At 38.3% G+C, this 22,268-nt stretch overlaps 1 protein-coding gene across 1 annotated transcript; it reads left to right on the top strand.

Moving 5' to 3' along the window:
• The first annotated feature begins 110 nt into the window (after positions 1-110).
• On the top strand, positions 111-21,518 carry SGPP1 (sphingosine-1-phosphate phosphatase 1). The gene is made up of 3 exons (XM_074820952.1): positions 111-1,074; positions 12,818-12,907; positions 15,156-21,518. Exons 1-3 carry the CDS (start codon positions 457-459, stop codon positions 15,705-15,707), a joined length of 1,260 nt encoding a protein of 419 aa, XP_074677053.1. The 5' UTR covers positions 111-456; the 3' UTR covers positions 15,708-21,518.
• Positions 21,519-22,268: the final 750 nt, after the last annotated feature.

Raw genomic sequence — 22,268 nt, 5'->3', positions numbered from 1 at the left:
TCGGCCAATCCGCTCCGCGAGGAGGTTTCCCGGGGGGGGTCCTCGCCCGTGCGGACGGGGGTTGTGCGCAGGCGCGGCGGGGCGGTGACGGCGGGGGGAGGTGGCCGCAGCGCGCGCGCGCGCGTAGAGAGAGCGAGGGAGCGAGTGAGCGACCGCCGGGCGGAGCGGGCGTGAGGGGCCGGAGCGGCGCGGGGAGCCCAGCCCAGCCGAGCCAAGAGCGGCGGTGGCGGCCCGAGCCGGGGGTAGCCGGGCGGTGTCCGTCGCTCTGCGGAGCCTCGCCCTCGAGCGGGTTTCTCCTCAGGGAACGGTTCTCCTCCCCTCGCCGCGGCGCGCTCGGGAGCCCCCGTCCCTTCCGCCGCCCCTCAGGCGAAGCCCCCTCAGCTCCCCGCCCGCCGGCGCGGGCAGCGCCTCGCCGCCCCTCAGCCCGCCCGCCGCGGGCAGCCTTGTCCCGCCGCCATGGCTCTCTGCCGGCGCCTGGCCCGGCTGGCCGCCCACCTGCAGGACCCGCGGAAAGTGGCCGCCTTCCAGCGGCTCTGCGGGGTGGAGGGGCCTTCGGGCTGGGCCGACGCGGAGCAGCGGGCCGGCGGCCGGGAGCCGGTGGTTAACGGCGGCCCCCCGGCCGCGGAGCGAGCGGGAGGGCAGGGGCATCCCGCCGGGAACGGGACCGTGCCCGGCGGGGCGGGCCCCCCGCAGCGGTGGAGGAGGAGGCCGCGCCGCAACTCCCTCACGGAGGAGGACGGCAGCCAGGAGTTCTCCACCCGCAGCCGCTTCCTCTACTATCTCTTCAGCCTGGGCACGGAGCTGGGCAACGAGCTCTTCTACATCCTCTTCTTCCCCTTTTGCATCTGGAACTTGGACGCCTGGCTGGGCCGGAGGCTTATCATCATCTGGGTGTGGGTGATGTACCTGGGGCAGTGCACCAAGGATGTCATCCGCTGGCCGCGGCCTGCCTCCCCGCCCGTGGTGAAGCTGGAAGTCTTCTACAACTCCGAGTACAGCATGCCCTCCACCCACGCCATGTCGGGCACCGCCATCCCCCTGGCGCTCCTGCTGCTCAGCTACGGCCGCTGGCAGGTAATGCTCACCTCCTTGTCCTTCTCCGTGTGTTTTCAGCCCCGGGGTGTAAGGATGTGACAGACGAGATTTCTTTTGGGAGGGGAGGTGGCTGAGTTTGTTTGGGAAAATGTAGAATTCGTGCCTTTTTCCCTCGGCGCAACACCCACCCCCCAACCCCCCTTTTCCTTTTAATTTTTCTATGATCTAAGCGAGTGCTCAGGTAAGAAGGGCAGTTCTAATAATTTTGCCTTCTGAATGGAAGTTCTGAAGACTTTGTGAATGGTTAGCTCCGTATGCATTAAAAGTCTGTGTTAACAATCTGCGTTTTCTTCCTGTGAGGTTTTTTCAATTTATTTCTCGTGGGGCGAGTGCTTCGCACAAAGTTTGGATAGGCATCTGATATTTTTACAGGCGTTTGGTTTTACTGACAGGTTTTGGTGCAGAGCCACGGACTAAAGGGCTTTTTGTTGATCCTTCTTTGCTTTTAGTCACTCTGTAGCTTGAGTCAGTCTGTAGCTTTAGCCTTTTCTTTAATGCTGTCTTTTAGTTTCATTACCCGTAAACTGGAAATGGTTCATTACCTGTAAACTGGAAATGGTCAAAATGTTTTGAGTAGTACATGTACTTTCAAAAGTATTTACAACTATTAACGTGCTAATAATTAGCAGGAACTGATAATCTATGATCTTTTCAGCACCTTAATTCAGATAAATCTTTAAATCTGCCTGTTGCACTTTGGGTCAATAGATTAAGTTAAAATAACACTGATCATCTGGTTTATGCAAGCTGTAGCTTGTGGTTCGGCGCCTGCTGTTAGCAGTATGGGCATCAGTAGGAATTCCAAAGAAAGCACAACACGTATTCAGCTCTCTAAATCACTGCACCACTTTAAGTAGTAAATGAGTAATTGCTTTCCCAGGCAACAAATGTTCAGTGTAGGGTTTTGACGGCTGTGTGTGTAATGTTTAAGAAGTTATGCAATAAGTCTGCTCTTAAGTCGTTAATGTTTACAAATTCTTATTGTAATACCTGCCTGTTTTAAGTCAGATGTATGTCATCTTGGTAGAGAGAACTCTCTTTTTAAGTATTATGCAGGGGCTGAGCTCTTGTCTTCCCAGTTCCTGTTAAAAATCCCCAGTTGCTTGCTGTCACAGTGTGACGCTTTGTGGTTCTATCTGAGCATATAGAACGGGTGCCTGAAAGGAAAGAGATAGTTGAAGGTTAGAGATTGTATTTGGCCTCTCTAACCAAAGTTTATGTATCTACTTCCACAAGGTGATAGAACGTCTCCAAAAGAAAGCTATTAGGGATTCATATTCTTTGCTAGGAAAATGTGAGGTATCACTGCTGGAGTTGTGCAGGCATCGAATAATGCCATGTTTTGTGGGTATTTGAAATAAATATTTGGAGTTCTGTCACTGAGATGCTTAATCTTAGAGTTGTTTGTTTTTAAATGACTAAAACCTGAGTATTTGATTATTGCTTGTTAGGTGTGTAGGGCTGATGTCAATTGGAAGAACGAACTGGGTTTCTGTTTCTTTGCATGTGGGAAACCCCATTTAGTACTATCAGTCAATTAGCTCAGCACAGACTGATGTCACCTGTACAAAGGAGAACCTGGCTTGATTGTGTTTATAGAACCAGCAAACTGACAATGTGTGAAATGGTATTTTTGCAAGTGAACCAAGTTCGATCTTAGGTTTGCCAACTCTGCAACTGTGGTCTGTGAAGTACTGTACTAATTGACTAAACATATTTATAATGAATGCATGTTAAGAAATCATAACCATTCAGCCTTGTTATTATTCATTTAGAACCATGCTTAAGAAGTGAGGAAGCAAAGTGAGTCTTAATTTTAACTCCTTTTTCCTACGAAATGGGTATGAATAACAGACCTCTCTGAAACCAACTTGGACCATTTCAAAATGTTAACTTTTTCAAAAAATCCCCCTTCTAATTTTAAAATTATTTCCAAATATTAAGCAAAAGTTCACCTATGGCATATTGAGTATATTTTGATTCACCTCTAAAGAGAGTTAAGCTTTCATCTAATGCTTCTGATGTTCTCCATATTTTACTTGCATTGAAAGGGAGTAGAATCTATATAGCAACTTTTTGTCATGCTTTTCTGGAAGTAGATGGGAGTTAAGAAAGACCAACCTCAGAACTTCTTGGAAAGCTATTAACAGTAAAGGATATATAAATGATAAATCAGTAATAACTCTGAATTTTATTAAATTATACATATTTATCAGTAGATACAGATTGTTAGATTTAAACTTGTTGGCAAATGTTGGGGTACAGTCTTTCTTTCTAATCATGATGAGTCCACACCTTAGGACTGTTTGTTCAGAAAAATCATAGTGGAGCAAGACTGAGTGTGAATTTAAGCAAATACAGCTATAACGCTCTGCAGGGACTTTTATTCTGGAATACACATAACTTTAATTGAGCTTATCACTTTGAAGTTTATACTAAACCAAAGAAAGCCACTCTTGCTCTAAAAAAGTTTATTCCAGTGAGAAGGGAATCGCTTTCCTGTATAGCTTATTTGGAGTTTGCTTTCGTTGGGCTATGACTTCCTAATATTGTGTAATGTTTTCTATCAAAGACAATCTGTGAGTCTTTCCATTCAACAACATAGAGAACAGGGCAAATCTGCTCTTATTTTTCTAGGTATGGCCCAAATTGTCCATTTAAAAAACAGTATTCCAATAGGTTTTCTCTTAACCTGTTGAATTAAGTTTGTGTTTCCTAGGTTTCAATGCCTATCAGTACTCCTATTACAGTTATTTTCCTTTCACATAGTATTCAAAAGGATTTTTGACTATACACAGTAAAACAAAAATATTTGCTTATAAATGCAATTGTTCAAATATTTTCAGAGATGATGTATTTCAAAGATGGTTGTGACAAATTTTCCAAGTTAGAGACTTTGGACATAAGGAATACTCAATGCAATCAACCTCCAGACAGAAACAAATTATATGTTAAGATAATTTTCGTAATAGTTGACTGTTCCGTCTGTTGTGGAATATAGTTTTTCAATTTCTCCTTGTATTATGAGAGCTCGCCTGAAACTTTGGATTCCACTTGCATAATCTTTATATATTTATTTAATATTGTTAAATTTCAGCAGGGAAAACCACTTGTTTCAATGATGCTTCAGTCACCTTGAAATACAAAGCTCATGCCAAAGACTTGTAAGAATTTAGGAGTGTTACAGATGTTGATATTTTTCTTTCTGTCTTTGAAGCTTTGATACCCTGAAAGAGGAGGACAAACACTTCAAAGACAGTGAGTTTATAGATCTTAATGTGGTGTAGGAAAAGGTACCCTTTATCACGTTGGGGAAAACCTGCTTTCTTTGAAATATTTACAGCTTGAGCTCGGCTGGCTTACGTTGTGTCCTGAACAGGGAGGAAGAGATAGTGTGAACTGCTGGTTATCTACAAAATCTCCAAAAGCCTAGGACTGAGACTACAGGGAAAAAGTTGTCTTTATATTTTATTTGATTACTTTAAAGTGCTGATTTCAAATAGATATCAATACATATGTTATTAAAAATGATGCTTGAGTTAGGATGGTACCTGAATGTGTTGTAATCTGACTGGTTTATTTTAAGGAGGGGGGAAAAAAAAAATCAGAGACAGAAAATACACTTTTCTCCCAGAGTTCCTCCAGGATGCAGCCTGGCTCTAGGAGTAGTTGGCTGGATTAGGAAGCGATGGGTTCACACTGCTTCCTCAGCTCTGCATAAAGAGCTCAGTCAAGAGCTGCTGACTCTCACTGTCAGATGTTGAACAAACTTCAATAAGCTGATATTCAGCAGGAGCCCAGAGCCTTGATTGATGAGTAGCTGGTCTCTGTAACTACATTAACCAATGTTGCTTGAGTGGGTTTATCTTCTGGAGCAGGTTAGGTCGCTAAATATGACAGCATTGTCCTCCCTGTGTACTTGTCTGCCAGTGTTTTATATGCAAATCCTTTCATCGGTGACTGTCTGTCCACCACACTGAGGATAATGTGACCTTAATAAGCACTACTGCTAAACCCACAGTGAAGTGCATCTATTCTGTAATGGTTTGAGTGACACACCTGAAAGTTTTTTTCAGTTTTCATTTACTTAGTGCTCTACTGACTCTCCGTAGTACCAGTTGTGTAAGAATGTCATGTGGTACCATGTCAAACACCCTTCCAGAAACCTTTCATCTGCACCATTACTTTTATCAATGAAAGCTGATGAATCTAATCAAATGAGATGGGTTTGAGAGGATCTGTATTGGGATTTCAGAGATCTGCATCGTTCTGTGATTCTGATTGACCACTACTAAATACTACCTCTAGAATTGTCTGCCTGTTCTTTCATTTCAAAAGGCTAACCTCTCTCAGATCCCCACTGGGAATGGGGAATAATTGGTTATCTGTGTTGGGTGAATAGTCCAATCATGACACTGCTATAGTGAGAATTTTACAGAAAGTGGGCAAATCTAGTTTTAAGTGTCTGTCCTTGTTGAAAGGCTTGCATTATCAGCAGGATTGATGTAATGATAAAACTGGAAGCTACACGTAGGAGGCCATCTTATATACAAAGTCTGTGTATAAGAGCAAGTACAGACTCCTATCAGAAAGAGATGCTTCATCTCTCGGAGAAGCCTCAGTGGATTTTGGCTGAAATACTAAAATCTTGTGAAGAAACTTAGGCAGAGATACATGCTTATCTAATTGGTTTTCTTACATGTGTTTCTTAAAATAAACAATCAAACAAAAACTCTTCTGACATAAGAAGCATAGCTGAAGGGGTGATAAAACCCAGAATCGTCCACACAATGAAGAGCTCTTGAGAAAGAGATGGAAATTTGGAAGGTCAGCACTGGCTTTGTCTTGTGTATTTGAGTTGTAATGTCATTCTTTCGTGGACCATATTAATGCCTGTAATTTAATTGTAAAGGAAGCTGGAAAAAGTTATGTAGCCTGTTTGTTTCAGGTGCTCTTAAAACTTTGAAAAGAGCATAGACAGTTCTTACAAATCCCACTGGGGAATCTCTGCTAGAGGAATGCAACAGCCTGTTCTGTTGAACTGTGTTGATTGTCACTAAATGTATTTTTCAGTTCTGCATAAGCAAATTTTTAATTAAGGTACAGGATCTTGGGGGGGAATATGTAAAAACAAATGCTGTAAGATTAGATGCAGAGTTTTTGATGAAGGAAGGATCAAAGAAAATAGTTCTCAAGCAATTTTTTTTTTTCTGGTGGACTGTACTCATGTAAATCACTCCTAGTACTTTCAAATAGGGTGTGTTGATTAAATCTGAGAAAACTTCACTTTGCAGAAAAACTGTGTTAGGGACGTAAACAGAGCAAGCTGTAGGTGATATTTGCTGGGTATGTTCAGGGAGGGATTGTTTTGGTAATAACTGCAAGGAAAAGAAGTAACAGGCTCTAATTCCTATTATAAGTCTTTAATTTCTTTTCAGGTGATGTGTAGCAGAAAATTAAACCTTTTAACTCCCTGCAGGGTTGACATTGAAGTCTTTATCTTGGAATTTAAAGAAGGGGTTCTTATAATGACATGTAGCACTCCCAAATTTTTATGCTTTTTTATGTTAATTCTGGTCAGTGGAAGAAATAAGGAAATAATTGATGAATGTAGCTTAACCAGTGTTATTTACCCCTTGGCATCTTTTGAAAAGGCATTTTTTGTCTGTTCGTTTTTCCTAAAATGACTCGTAAGTAGTCTTTCCTTTTTAACCATCCTTTTCTCCCTTTTCTGCTCCCTCCAGAAAATCATTTATATGCTGTGCTGTTTGTGTTCATCTGGCCAACTGGTATCTCAGTCATTCATGTAAACATTTGTTGTAGCTTTTCATATGACTATTGCTAATACGTAGCCCAGATATCTTATTAAAAGCATGGTGCTGCAAGTGCTGCTTGGATTTTTTTAGTGAACTCTGGCCCTGAATGATTGTCCAAACTCAAGCTGAACTTCTGAGCTATCATATGATTAAAAAAAAATCATTGAGTAATACTGCAGAACTCTGAAAATGTTGGAAAATTAGTTTGGAACCCTTTGTGAATGCTGGAAACTTCTCCAGTGTACAATGTGCTTTTAAAAAGTAAAGAAATGAGCATCTAGAGTGTGTTTTAAGAATGTTCCATTATGAAAGAAGGAATTTTCTGACCTAGGTCAAAGCTTTTAGGACAGATTGTTTCCTTATGAGCATTTTTAAACAATGGTTATGTTATTAAGACTCTTGGCAAAAAGTCAGACTTAGGGGAGGGAGGAGGATAGGCACTTGAGGGAAACATTTTCTATGTGATCCAGTCAGAAGTTTGCAAGCCCTTTTTGGAGGATGTAATTGAATAAAATGGGATTTTTCCATTAAAAACATGGTGCATAAAATTCTCAAAGACTTACTGGGAGTAGTTTCACTGCTGCTTTCCAGATACGACCAATTTAATTCAGTTTGATTAAAACAAGATTCTGGATATGGGAACAAAACTGAGACCTGAGAGATGAATAGTCTACTCATTCAGCTTTATTCCTAGTTTTTTAACTTGATTTCTTAAATTCACATATTAGTTAACCTTTTTTATCTTTTTTTTTTTTTTAAATAACATGCTTGGTCATCTGTCTCTTAGTTATATACATTAAGACTGGGACACATCATAATGGGTATGATGCCTTCAAAGAAGCATATCCATTCAAACCTTTAAAAGCCAAAATGTCAGTAAAGGTATCTTTTCAATCTCTGTTGCATTTGTCTATCTTCAATCTCTGCCTTGCTGTCAGTTCCATCTGCCTTCACAAACATGTATTTATGCATATTATTAAAGTTTTATTCTGGCCTTTGGAAGAATATTTAGCAAGCTGGATATCAGTGATTTGATCTAATAGGGAACGTGGGGTACTTTTCTCAAGGAGAAAAATGCCAGGTTAATGTTGAGTTTTGAGTCAACGTGGTTTTTGAAGTTCAGACTGAATATTATGCAAGTGTCTTTATTTTTGTATAAGGTTAAGATCTTCAAATCACAAGTTTGGGTTTTTTAATTAGAAAAAAGCAATATGCAGTTCAGTACTCCTCATACTCAAAATTGTTGAGGTGACATGGTAGCTATGTAAGCATAATGAGTTTTTGAGGACATACATACTATGGTCTTAATTGAGGGCATGCAGGCAGGGTTTGAGACGTTTGTGTCTAAAATGGGTTGTTCCTGAATATCTGGCTCTAAGTGGCTCTGAGTACAGTCAGGAATGAAGATATGTCAGTTCTGTTATCAGAAAGAACAAACTGAGAGAATGAAACCTGGGTTTTATGTCTACCTCTGCCAGCTGTGATCTCTGACAACCTTTCAGATAAATCTGAAAGGAGATATGATACAAGTCTGCCTTCTGATGCTTAAATGAGTAAGAATAACAGTGAATTGGGGAAGAGGGTGGAAGTGAACTTGTGATCTTTTGTCCTTTGTGCCACTGTAGGTCTGATTTGGCATGCAAGGAACCATGGGGCTAAGATTGCTGTAATTCAGCAGTCTTGCTTTAATATCTTTAAGTACAGACTGTAAGTGTGTCTATATACAACTATATAGAAAAGATCTAAAAGTTTATAACTCAAAGGTAATTGATGACTGTTACTTTTCAAATTTGTGAATGCAGTAGTTTCCAAAATGAGACTCAAAAAAACATAAAGAAAAAAATGAGTGCTTATGGCTTGCTTCCATGAACACTTGAGATTAGTTTATATTAAAGCTTTCACACTAATCTTTCATAAAATGTGCCTATTTTAAGTAGAAAACATAGTAAAAACTGGTGGGTTTTTTTTCTTTGAAGATTCATTTGAGATTGGGAGAGAAGCTTTGTGAAATTTGCTGTTTATTATAAAGCAAGGCTGATAAATATTAATACTCTTAAGGCACTATACTAATAGAAGATGTTTGGTATTTGGGGTCATTTCGTATGAATAAACAGTGAGAGGTTCCAGATACACAAGCATGGTATAACCAGTGTATATATGCAAGATACATACAGGCAGTCATTTTCTAGATGAAATAACATTTAGAAAATGCTTGCTGTACCTCAGTATTGCATTATTTTCAGACAACAATTTGGAAGTGTATTTATGGTGTCAGCTTTTTTATAAGGATCAAGGTGATATCCCCTGTTATGACTTGGCATGCTGCTGAGCAGTCTTCTTGCTGAACTAAAAGGTGTGTGGGAGTGTTAATATTCTCCTTTAGTCACCTTGTACACTTATCCCTACATGTGAAGACAAAATAGGCAGTTGCCTTACCACCTCAAGGCAGATTTTAAGCAGGTGCTACCAGTTCGGTGGTGTAGGAATTCTTGAACCCAGTGGCTGCTTTTAAAAGCTATGAGTGAAAACAAGCCAAGGAGGAGGCAGGGTATTGTGCTTTATTTGTGTTGAAGTAGGGGGGAGGTTCTGCTTGATTTCAGCTAGTGTCTAAGGAAGCCAGTGAACTGTGGAGCCCCAGAGGACATATACAGCTTTATGATGCTCTGCAGGTGGGTACTGGGGTTGTGGGAAGAAAATCAGATCAGTTATGTGGGCAGTGCAGGGAGGTGTGGATATAACATTGGAAGAAACCAGGACAGATGAAGGTTAAAACCTTCTTTAGATCAAATTTTATTTCTGTATGTATAAAGATGTCTTTATCTAAACAGGTAATTATTTTTCTGACTGATAACTGAGCTCCAAAAATAAACTGACAGTTGCCCAAGTCTGCTGGTTACATAGTGGGAGCATAGAGGAGAATGCTTGGTGTGGGAACTAACCACAAAAATCAATTTAACTGTTGTATTGTGGAATATTATTCCAGAGGAAATTAGAATAATTGTTTCCATCTTCTGCTTTTTTTATAGTGGACTGGATATAGTACAGCTAGGTATACTGCAGTGAATAAGCTCTCTTGGGTGGAAAGAAACTGGGTTTAGGACTTCTGTGATGATTATTATCACGCATTAAGAGTATCATAAATCAGCGGGAATACTGCAGACACATTTGTGGACAGGTCATGCTAAAGCTGTTTCAGTAAGAATAATTTGTCTGGGTTTAAGTTAAAAATTCTTAATTACTTTAAGAATATATGAATTGGGGTTAAAAGTATAATTGGCTTTTTGTTGGGGACACAATAGGGAAGTGTTTGAGCTCTTGGATACAGATGCTTTGCTACAGAGGAACTAAACTAGCCAGTGTTTTTAGATGTTTTAATGGGTATTTATTCTCAATATAATTAAAAACAGAATTAGTGAGATATGTCAGAACCAAATATTCTTTCCAAGATTTTCTTCAAAGTTGGAGTTTCTGACAGTTTCCTTCTTCAAACACCCTTCCCTTGAGAGTCCGTAACTGAGAGCAAGTATGCTTTTCATTTTCAGACTTTATCCTACTCTTCATGCTGTTTACGATGACCAGCCCAGGACTCTTAAAATAAGACTCCTCTTGTACACCTTTTCCTTCATACACCTTGTTCTTTGGGTCTGGCTGTTTATCCGCTTTAACCTCCCCCCACAATCCCAATTTTTTACCCACAGTATCATTAGCTGCTATATATAGCCTGCTGAGCCTGACACTTCATTGGTCTTCCTGCTAAAGCTCCAGCTTCTGTTTCTGTCAGGTATTTCAGAAATGCAGGAAGAGTCTTTAATAAAGAGAAGCCTCACCCCTAATTGGAGCCCGTAAGCACAAAAGGTGTGTGCCAGGAAACAAGAATGAACGTATGGTATCAAGTGATGGGCAAAACCATTTGAAACTTTTGACAGATGCATGAACACACGCAAGCTCATTCTACCACCAAATAATTGTGATACTATTAAATTTTTTGGCCAAGAGGTTTGTGTTGCTTCAGGAGGTAGTAAGTCTTCCCTTGCTAGTCTCTGACAAACAAGAAGTCTGTCTTCCCATGCTTTCGGAGAATATAGGGGATACCTGTCCCTCTGTATACAGTGTTCCTGCTTTGGGAGTCCTCTGCGGGGAGAGTGGAGAGTTACTCCTACCCAGAGAGCAATGAAAGTGATGGTAGAGGTGTAATGGGGGTGAGTGGTGGGGCTACATTTATATTCTTGCCGGGCAAGACAGGGTACACTGATTTCTCTTGTGGCTGCTGTAACATTGTCAGCATCTGATAAGTCTGCAGTTGTGCCTGGAGTGCGACCTAGTTACTGGTGTCTTGCCCGTTATTAGTGTAATTCTGAAAGGCGGGAAACTGAATTTGTTCCTTCATCATTTCGGTTAGAAATGAATCATTAAGAGCACAATATTGTTTAGGTACACTTTGTAGCTGAATGTAGTAGATACAAAGACAAATGTTGCTACAGGAATTAGAGTTTAAACCAGATGTAGCACAACTGTGAGCTGGGCACTGAGAATTGATTTTAATGTGAAATCTGTTTCTTATGTGAAGTGTAAGCATCCTGATTTTCTGCTTGAGAAAAATTCTTTAGGTTTGTCATGCTAACATGGTCCTGGAGCTGAGAATTCAAAGAATGTTGGAGTAATGTGAAAGATGGATAATCTGCTCTCAAACCTTCCACTGAAGGACTGATTTTTGAAGCTTGTCAATCTGTTAAGCGACCTTCATAGAGGACTACAACTTTCTTCAATAAGATTAAAGATACTTTCTCTAATGTGTTGGATATTCCACCCTTCAGGCTGCCTGTAAAAGGAGCAAGGGAAAGGGCAAGAAAACTGCCTGTAATTCTTAGTTTTTATTCTGGAGTTTGAAACATCTGGACTGCTTGTTTATATTGAAAGTGTTTATCGTTGCTTTCATGTAGGAAGTGAAGCAATTTTGGAAACATGCCATTTTATCTTGTGACTGCTTCTTTTATAGAACTAATAATTATTTTTAATACTGAAAAAAGGAAGCTGTATCCTGTCTTGCACAACATTTTGCAATATGGTAGTGGGGAAAGTATTTCTTAATGTGCTTTAGGATGTGAATTAGCATACTTTTATCCAAAACCTAAGAAGGTTAAAATATTAAGTTTCTACACATGCTGATGTGTGTTTATTAAAACAAAGTACTTTGTTCCTGGTAAATGGTCCTTATTAATAAAAAATCTTCTATCAGAAGATGGAAATAATTGATAATAATTATTTGATTTTTTTTTTTAAATAAACATGGAATGTAGGAGGAAATTGGGTTTGTAGAGAACAGAAAAGTTTACTATTCTAGGAGTTTCATACTGATGGTCAGAGATTGAGTCAAGGATTGCAGAAACTCTAAAACAGTGCGTAAGGGATTGAATTTATTTGTAAATTATTATGAGTTCTTCCTTTTTAGGAGAAAGGTGAAGCTACTAGATTCTGCCTGGATAACTGTTAACAATACTAGTATATTATATAACTGCTTCACCCAGTGTAAAACTGTTCCACAGTTATAACACAAGGCTTGTCTCTGCCCATATTGCCAATTTAGGATATCACAACATGGCAAGACTAACTGCTACAAAGATCTATTAACTTCTTACCGCTTTGTCTGAAAAGATATGACCAACACACCGAAATTCATATACCCTGAATGCAAAGGAAGAGGACAAGGAAGAAGTTGAAAAGCTTGACGTAATAATGTTTTAACTTTATGAAAAGTGGACTTACTTGAGGTGGTCTAATAGCCTTGTGTAGGCTAGGGCAAGGAAAAGGTTGCATTAATTGGAATTAATTATAGAATTATTATAGAGGGATTTTTTTCATTTCTTTTTTCAAATTCTAATACAATCTCTCCATTTTTTCCCTACCAGTATCCCCTTATGTTTGGACTGATCCTTGCATTCTGCTGGTGTTCTTTGGTTTGCTGTAGTCGAATTTACATGGGAATGCATTCAATTTTGGTAAGAAAATAGTCCTACTAAACTTATTTCAACGTTGTTCTGATTTCATAAACTTCCATCACACTTAAGTTTTTACAGTGCACTAAGTGTATATAGATTTTTTTTTTAGAATGTCCTACCATATAGGAACAGAATACTTACATTTCTTCAGCAGAGAAGTTGAGACAATAGCTAAAAGTATATGTTGAACTTCTGTTAATTTATACTTTCATAAATGCAGTTCACAGTTGAAGCTTAGCTGATGTTTAATAGCAGTTTCAGTGCAGAAATAGATAACTGCACTAAAGCGTAGACTAAGTTTTCCTCTACAGAGTAGAAATTATTTTGCAGGATGAGAAAGTGGCTGTTAATGTCCACTTGGGTGCCAGGTCAGCTACTGAAAGCATGTGCATTTCAGTGCCATGCTAAATGCTAGGGTTTCACTTACCAAAGTTTCTAAAACCAAATAATAAAGTTGTCATCTTTGAAAAACTGACCTATTTATTAAAAAGGATAAAAAAATAAAACTGAAACACAGATGCATGTAATATAAAAAGGGGAAAACAAGACACTACAAAATGGTAATTGGAATGTAAGATGACTAATAAGGATGGTTAAAGAGGTTTTTGAGGATCACGTGCTGGAAGGAGAAAACCAAACAGACAGGAAGCGGTAGGCCCGGTAGCGAGTTGTAAAGCTGGTAGATGAACGCAGTGTAAAAGGAGTGTGTGAAAATAAGGCAACTCAGAAAAACTGAATGACATATTTTACATTAGTGATTAGGAGGCTTCCCAAGTCAGAACCACTTGCGTGGAGGATGATGGGCTGAACTGATATTTCAGCCCATGGTAATGTCATCTGACAGATAATGTCTTAGAACAAAGTCATGCAACGAATAGTGATGCATCATGTAGACTTGGTTATTCGGCAGTTTCATATCTGAATCCTCAATAGTGTTTGAGTGAATACGATTAACCACGTGTTGCCTGCAATACAAATCAACCATCGTGCCAGAGTTTGGGGTGGGGGGTGTAGGGTGGCAAATACGGCAGAAAGTTGTCTCTGACTTTCATATCAGTCAATTGTATTAGAGCTTTCACCAAGCATTCAATTAGTACATAAAAATGATTAATTGAAGATGGAGCAATACAAATACTGCTGACAAAATCCCAGCTCCTGGCTTGGATGAAGAGTTGATAAGCATATGAATGAAGCTGATCCGGTTTCTAGTGCTTGGATTTCTAAAAACCTTTCAACAAATTCCTCCTTAACAACTAAAGGTAACAAAAGTTGCAGATAATACTGTGCAACTGAGTGATTAATCAACAGTAATTGAAATTTAATGTTAAATTTAAAAATGGAGTAACCTTTTAATTAAGAAAAGACATTTTTAAAACAATAAAACTGAAAATCAAATATGAAGCTACAGAAGTTACCTCTTCCTCTCCTTTAACAGTTGGAAACAGTTCTCCGTTCTTGCAGTATTGTTAATTCTGAAGATGGAGTGGAAAGTCTAAGCTGCTCTAATGCCTAGCTGCAGTGGGCCTTGCCTGCCTTACCAGCTGTTGCTGCCAGCCTGCTTGTGTGTTGGCACCCAGGCACTTAGATCCAGCATTGAGCTGTTCCAGCAAACTTAAGTTGGCAGAACTTATTTAGCTGGGCTAGCTTTGTGCTGACTGTAGGTTGGAACGCCCTGGTCCTGAACAAGGACCGTTGTAGCCAGCAGATAGAATCATAGAAGAATTACAGAATGGTTTAGGTTGGAAGGGACCTTTAAAGGTCATCTAGTGCAACCCCCCTGCAGTGAGCAGGGACATCTTCAACTAGATCAGGCTGCTCAGAGTCCCGTCCAACCTGACCTTGAATGTTTCCAGGGATGGGGCATCTACCACCTCTCTGGGCAACTTGTTCCAGTGTTTCACCACTCTCATGGTAAAAATTTTTTTGCCTTATCTAGTCTGAATCTACCCTCTTTCAGTTTAAAACCATTGTCCCTTGTCCTGTCGCTTACAGGCCCTACTAAAAAGTCTGTAAATCTACAATTTTGATCATGGATCATGATGCAGGTGTCCTATTAATAAGTGACTAAATGCAATTCCTTACCTTATCTTTAACATAAAGATTTAATCTCGTATGGTAAATGGGAAAAGATGGGAATCCAGAAGTTGCTTTTAGCAACAGAGCAACTAGGCTTGTCTTCTTGCTGATGTAACAATATTTTTTTTAATAGTTATTACACTGAAACCATATTTTTCTCTCTCTTCAACAGGATGTTATTGCTGGATTTCTGTATGCTATTCTTATCTTGGTTGTCTTCCATCCAGTTGTGGACCTGATTGATAACTTCAACTTAACTTACAAATATGCACCCTTAATTATCATCAGTCTCCATTTAGCCCTGGGCATCTTCTCTTTTACTCTAGACACCTGGAGCACATCACGAGGAGACACAGCTCAGATACTGGGCTGTGGTGCTGGAGTAGCCTGTGGCTCTCACGTTAACTACATAATGGGTCTAAAGCTAGATCCTCCTCCCGAGACCTTACCTTTATCTCTTTCCTCTCTCACTGTGACTGTGTTTGGAAAAGCCATATTGCGATTGTTGATTGGAGTAATAGTTCTGTTGTTAACAAAAGTAGCGATGAAGAAAGCCACTATTCCACTGGCATGTAAAATATTTCGCATACCACATGATGATGTACGGAAAGCAAGACAACGCATGGAAGTTGAGCTTCCCTATCGCTATATTACATATGGAACGGTTGGGTTCTCCCTCATGTTTATTGTTCCTTGCCTCTTCCATTTTATTGGTCTGTCTTGATGCAGTTTTATCACTTTAAATAGGGAGAACAGAGCTAGTTGCTTTTTTGAAGAGGTGCACTAGTTTGCTAAGGGAAGGCCAGTGAGCTTGGCTTTAGCAGGGTCTTTAACAGCAATGCATAGCAGGCGAAGCATTTAAAGAACTTTGCACGTCTTTGGGTATGGTGTGGGGCCAGAAGTCAAATATCAGGCCACGAGAAGTGCTGAACTCTATAAATGCTATGTCTAGACTTAATTGCTGTAACAAAGTCTGTGTGTGTGTGTGATGCAATGAATGTACCTGGAATGTCTGTCACACTGTACCTGTATACATTGACATTTTAACAGGTATGTCTGACAGCTAATCAGAAAGCTCCATTCATGATCTGTTTGCCATTTCATAGTAATTTATTCAAGTTGTTGGATCATAGACTGCTTTCCTTTATTCTGTCCTGAAGTCCTGCTTCAAGATGTTTCAGCTAATAGGCATTTCTAATGGACCAAACTTGTAATGAGGTTGAATTTTTCTAAAAAAGAAACAGAAGCCTTTTTCTTTAGCCCCCTCTACAGAGCAAAATGTCTGAATTGGCTTTGGTAGATATCACTAGCATATATGTGATTCAGGTACTGTATTTTATGGTTTAATTACTGTGCCTTTCTGTTGCTAAATTAAGAAATGCCATATATACTGTGATGTAAAAATGCCTAATTTTATTTAAAATCCTACATGATTAGGCAGATATTTTTAAATGTTGGATCGTCCACCTTACTGGCATGGTTCAAGTTAACCGGAATACTCAGTATAGCCTGATCAAAATTGCATAAATTAAATGACCCAGGAATCGTGTCCTTAGGTTCAAAATGTTGTAAATGGACAATAATCCCTTTTGTAAGTATTTTTAATGTGTAATGTAAGTTACTGGAAGAAGATATATTTTTCTGGAGATTGTTTATACAGTGGACAGATATTCAAAATTAATTATCTAAATGTGTAAACAATAAAAACACCCCATTCTGGAAAGAAATGGGCCTCACTATTCCAAACTAATTTAGAAGGACCATTGTTTTTAGATATTTGCTTAGAAAATATAATCCTTATTCTAGAAAAAATATATGTATTTTTATGCATTAACATACTATATTTAAAGATGATGAGCACTTTTACACAATTTACCTATAGGACAATATAATGATCAAATTAAATTTTTAGTCATTCTGATAGGCAGATTGTGAGCGGTCAAGACAGTATGGTCAATGCATAAACGGCTTGTGCATATCTAAATTTTACCAAATTATTATGCACTTTTCAGCTTTCATGTTGCTTTTCCCAGTAACAAGTAGAATATGACTCTTCAACTGTAATTTCATGTGCCTCTTTTGTGTTTGATTTTGACTATGTTAATGCGATGCCCACTTTGTTCTTTCCATGTCAGGAACTGTCATATTGCAGCAAGAGCTGTCTTATTATCTGGCCAGACATGAATTGTTTAGTTCTGTATTGTACATTTCTTTAAGGGAAAACATAATTTGGTTTGCTTGGGAAGTACAGTGATTAGATAGAATACAAAGCTTACATTTTTTGTAAACAACATTTGGAATCGGAAGGGTTTTTTGTATTGGAGATCATATCTCCAAACTGTTAATATGTAAATTAACCAAATTAACTTTGTATCTCTTTCCTGGGAGCAGTCAAAGTTACGGTACGCTGGCATTAGATGATGTGAAGAGCTGACTTTTCTGATGCATTTCTTCAGTGCATTCAGAATGCACCACTATGAATGTATTCAAACCGATGTATTCAGAACTGATAGCGTGTTAAACAACTTCTATAGTTGAAAAGACCTTACCTAGTACAAAATGGTTAGCTTGTTTCAGTGCATATTTCCGGATTTGATTTTTCTATCTGTTCTTTTGCAGTTTAATGCTGAATGTGCAGTAAAAAGTAAATCGGTTTCCAAGGTTTTGAGGGGAGGGATTTCCCACTGGTTTGGCTTTGCACACTAAGATAGTGATTAAATAGCTGGGGGGAATGTATACAAAATGCCTTACGCTTAGAGCCCTGAGCAAGTGGTGTATTCCAATTATACTAAATTAGTCTGAGGACCAGTGAAAATAGGATAACTTTCTCTGAAATTTAGGGCATATTCTCCTTAAATAGCTTTACAGTTTGTAGCAAAAAATGTTTAAATTCTAGCACAGAAGTGTGCAAAACTAATTTTTAACCTACATATTCGGCTTCTAGGAACTTCCAAGTTTACAGCACAAGAGCGTTCTTAAAGCTGTCTTTTCTAGCTGTGCTTGCTCTGTTTTACTGTTAATGGAAAATAAAATCTACTGTGGAAGATCTAGAATGGGTGAAAAAATATGCAGGTAGGGCTTTCAACAGTCTAAGGAAAATTGCACTGTAGCTTATTCTACTGTTACTCATAAATTCATATTTTATATTTTTATACATTGCATTGGGTAATCTCAAAATGTCATGTCCCATGTATCACATAGTCTAGTACACAGGAAATGTATATCGGAATGTTTATACAGCACCTTTATAACCCTGTCTCTAAGACTGCAACTACTTCACTGAAGTTTACGTGAAAAAAGTTTTACTATTCTATTTTCATGTTTTATAAGGGACTAGGCTCAAGAGGACAGTTTAGCACAAAATATCATGCAATATGAATATTGTTATAGAATAAAGAACTACAGAAATGCAAAAATTTAAAAATCCAACTTAAATATTTGCATTTTAGTATATTTTTGTTTAATAATAAGCCAAGATTCCTTCAAATCAGGCATAAGAAAACAGCAGGTCAAACTGGAGCACTTTCTTTGCCCATAGCTATTCCTAGAGCTGAACATGAAAAAATGTTTCTAGTATGAGCATCAGCTGGTACCAAATTATTTATAAATAAACTTAACATAGCTTTAAAAGGTAGTTAAATGTCTTTTCAGAAGGATGATACACTTGAAACTTTTCATGAAGTGGTGCAAAAACATATTCATATGTCACTGCTGGTGAACTTCCTCAGTTCCAGGTTGTATAGTCCTAAAGAGAGAAATACTACTGCTTTACAGAAGCAGATATAAATACACATTTATTACAAAAAGCTACGAGTTAAATTTTTCTTACTTGATTACTGTATGAAATAAAACCTGAAACTACACTCTACGTGACTGTTAATTTGGCACAAAATTCTGTTTTCCAAGAGGCTGAAGAGACTTGAATTAGTCTTAGACTGCCTTAAACATAGGAGCAGGATTTGTTATGACTTGGCCCTCAATCAGAACTAACATATGCATAGCATCTTGGGTAAGTCCTAGAATCTATTATTTTGAAAAAAGTTTCATGTTTATAAAAAAGCTATTACTTGTGTTTCTGATACCATGAACTGGGATTGAAGTGTCTTTGTCCTGTGTGATCACTTATGAAGCTCTTCAGTCTCTGATCACATTTGCCTTATTACCTTGTAAATTGGGGAGGGGACGAAAGGGGAAGGTGGAGAAGCTATTTTAAGGTAAATTGGCAAGCCAAAGGGAGTTGTATTTTGTTTATTTATTTGGAAATTTTTTTAAGCTTACGTACAGCTTTTCTCCTGAAAAAAAAGATGCCTTTCTTTTAAAATGGCATCTCTAAATGTGATATATGGTTTTTGTTTTTGTTTGTTTTGGTTGTTTTTTTACCAGAACAGTGTTAAATTGTCTGGATTTTAAGAGCTATTATGTTTTCCTTCGCTACTATTTTTTATTACTGCTTTCAGTATTTTTTACTCCATTTCTTGCTTATTTCCCAGGGAGCCTGAACTTTTTGTAAGCAATTGCTACTGATCTGAAGATTGTAATTTTGGACTTGTAAATACTTAAGGGCTGTTAGTGGCTGTTAGCTGCTCAAATACGTAAAAACAAACCTTGCATGCTGTAAGTAAATACATCTGTTGTGCTAAAAGTTGTTTCTGTTTCAGTATTTGCTTTCTCAATACAAAATTGAGATTCATTTATTTTTTTTACACACAATACGCAAGAGATTTATTAGTTCAGTGGTCTGAAGGGACATTGCTGTCTAACTCCTGTTGACTTTACTGGGAGCTCTGCATCTAGTTCCTTCCCATATTACACTGAGAATGAACCCTGAAGGTCGGATCCATGCTCTGACATATGTGTACAGGCATCAGTGTGTGCAAAGGGACTTACCTTCTAAGGTGTAAATGTAATATCCTTGCTTTTGAGGTCTGAGAGATTGTTCTCTTTGAAATCATACTTACCCCAGTTTTCACGAGACTTTTAAAGGGCTTAATGTGGAAGCTGTTTCTTAGTAGCTGGAATTGGCTGCACATTTGCAACCCTTCATTGATGTTTTCCCCTCCATAGCATAATTGTGCTGAATGACAAAATCCCAGAATAATGTCAGGAGATAAAATGATGACGAGAATTGATTTCTTGGGGTATTGTGACTCAACTTTACTGTAATTGATTCTTGGGTGGGTTTTGGGTCTAATGTAGAATGTTTCTAGTTTATACAATTTATTTATCTGTTCTACAAATGACTTTGAGGAAACTTTGACTTTTTTTGTGGGAGGAAGTCTCTTTGAATGAATTCATGCCAGAACTTTATTCTAGTGAAAAGCTTAAGTGGCCTTTTTGTTTCAGAAAAAAATATAGAAGACTATTTTAAAATTTACTGTAAATACCATATTTGTCAAATTGATAGGTTAGTTGGGACACTAATGTTGGTTTTTTTCCTGTAATACTACTTGAAACAAAGGCAAACAAAGCTTAATTTGGAAACAAAATGTGGTATTTTGTGACAGAGGATATAGCTCTTTAGCTATTCTCTAAAAAGCGAATATCACATGCTGGAGTTGAAGCAAATTTAACTGCATTAGAAAAATTTCTTTGCATTCCATTCTGCACCAGAAGTAATTTATTTGCATGTTGGTAAGAGTCCATTTAACAAAATGAAGCAGAGCAATACGTGTTTGCAGTGTATAATTAGTAACTGTTCCTGTAGTATCAAAGAATAGAGAGTACACAGGAGAATACTACCTTAAAGGTATTGACCAGTAGATGTAAATAAAAAGTCCTATCTAGTTGGAGAATTTTATTAGTCACTAAACTTTGACTAAATTAGTCACCAAGTTTTTCCCACAACTTTATTTTTGTTAGAAAGTGTAATGAAAGACAAGGGTCATATTCCTGAAGTGGAAATTAGAACTTAAGACAATTCTAGATGTCTAAAGTATCATAACTGAAAGAGATCAGGAGCTAGTAACCTGAAAAGTAAGAGCAAAGTCTGAGGGGGATTTATATTAAACTTAATGCACTTAAAAATGATGCCAAAATTTGGCCTATACTTGATTTATATGAAATCTGTAGTACAACATATAGAGATATAGATATAATATATTGTGTATTGGAGTTTAATTTTTTTATGTATAGATTTTTCTTGTTACTGCATTTCCTGATAAAAGCAAGCGTTCATAAAAATAGAAAACAGCTTTGTCTGTATAAGGTAAGGCTGTATGTTAGTAGTATTTTGGGAGCTAATGCAGTTGTAATCTCCAGTCTCTCAACCTCTTGGAGAACTTTATTTAAAAAAAGTACTTTCAAATGCAAGCCCTGAGTTAGTTAAGGATCATATAATGGTTGCTGTATAATAGTGTACAACTGATGTTTTAAAAATTAATACATCGGAACTTTTTGTTATATTATTGTTAATGATTTTGTACTCATTGTACACTTTCTGCAGTTGTCAACTAATATTTAAACCCATATTGACTGGTAACTGAAGTGTCTAACTTCATCTGCAATGAGTGAGTAATAAACTACTGTTGGATTCAAATGTGTTCTGTTGTCTTTATTCTTGCCAGAGCTAAGGGACACGTGATTGGACACATACCACAAGTGTAAAACACTGATCACAAGAAAACTTACATTCATATTATCATATAGCATATATATCATATAGTAATGTTCATATTATTGTATAGCAATAATTGCCTTTTAAGGTGTGGGCTTTAGATGCAAAAGTTTAGGAAAAAGAATAAGGAAATACCGAAACAAGGGGTTTTTTTCCCACAACCATAACATCTGGACTATTTAGTTTCATATACTAAATAAAACAAGCTATTGATTAAACTGTATACAAAGATTTAAGTTGTATCTTTCTATAGCTCTCTTGTTGCACACTTATAATTTGGAAGCATGCTCTTAGGCTAACTGACAAGAAACTTGCTTTCTAGGGAAGTGCCTGTTGTGGGGAAGACTGTCCTGCTGAAATTTGGGTTTCCAGTGGATATCTGATGGATGTTTTGACTTACGCTGCAGGGTGACTTTAATGAGATGGCTCAGTCAGAATCCTCGTAGAAAGCAACCACATGAGTTTGTATCCTGTTTGGTCACCTCCTGGTAACTTCGGCTCACTTCCCAAATTTGCCTTGAAAACTGGCCAACTGTGGGTGTTTTCCCCCCCCCCCCCGCCCCCCCCCCAAACTATTGGATATTTACAGATTTTCATGGAATGCATATAGGCGGTATATTTGCATGAGCTTTACCTCCTTAGTAAACCAAACTAATTGCAGAATACTATTAA

This window comes from Strix aluco, chromosome 4, assembly GCF_031877795.1.
Source record: "Strix aluco isolate bStrAlu1 chromosome 4, bStrAlu1.hap1, whole genome shotgun sequence".
Classification (NCBI taxonomy): Eukaryota; Metazoa; Chordata; class Aves; order Strigiformes; family Strigidae; genus Strix; species Strix aluco.
Note: the sequence above shows the minus strand (reverse complement) of the source record. Positions and strands in the feature narration are given on the sequence as shown.

Coding starts and splice junctions, on each gene's coding strand:
- SGPP1 (XM_074820952.1), top strand. CDS start 457: ATGGCTCTCTGCCGGCGCCTGGCCCGGCTGGCCGCCCACCTGCAGGAC. Junction 1,075..12,817: donor TCAGCTACGGCCGCTGGCAG/GTAATGCTCACC, acceptor TTTCCCTACCAG/TATCCCCTTATGTTTGGACT. Junction 12,908..15,155: donor TGGGAATGCATTCAATTTTG/GTAAGAAAATAG, acceptor TCTCTTCAACAG/GATGTTATTGCTGGATTTCT.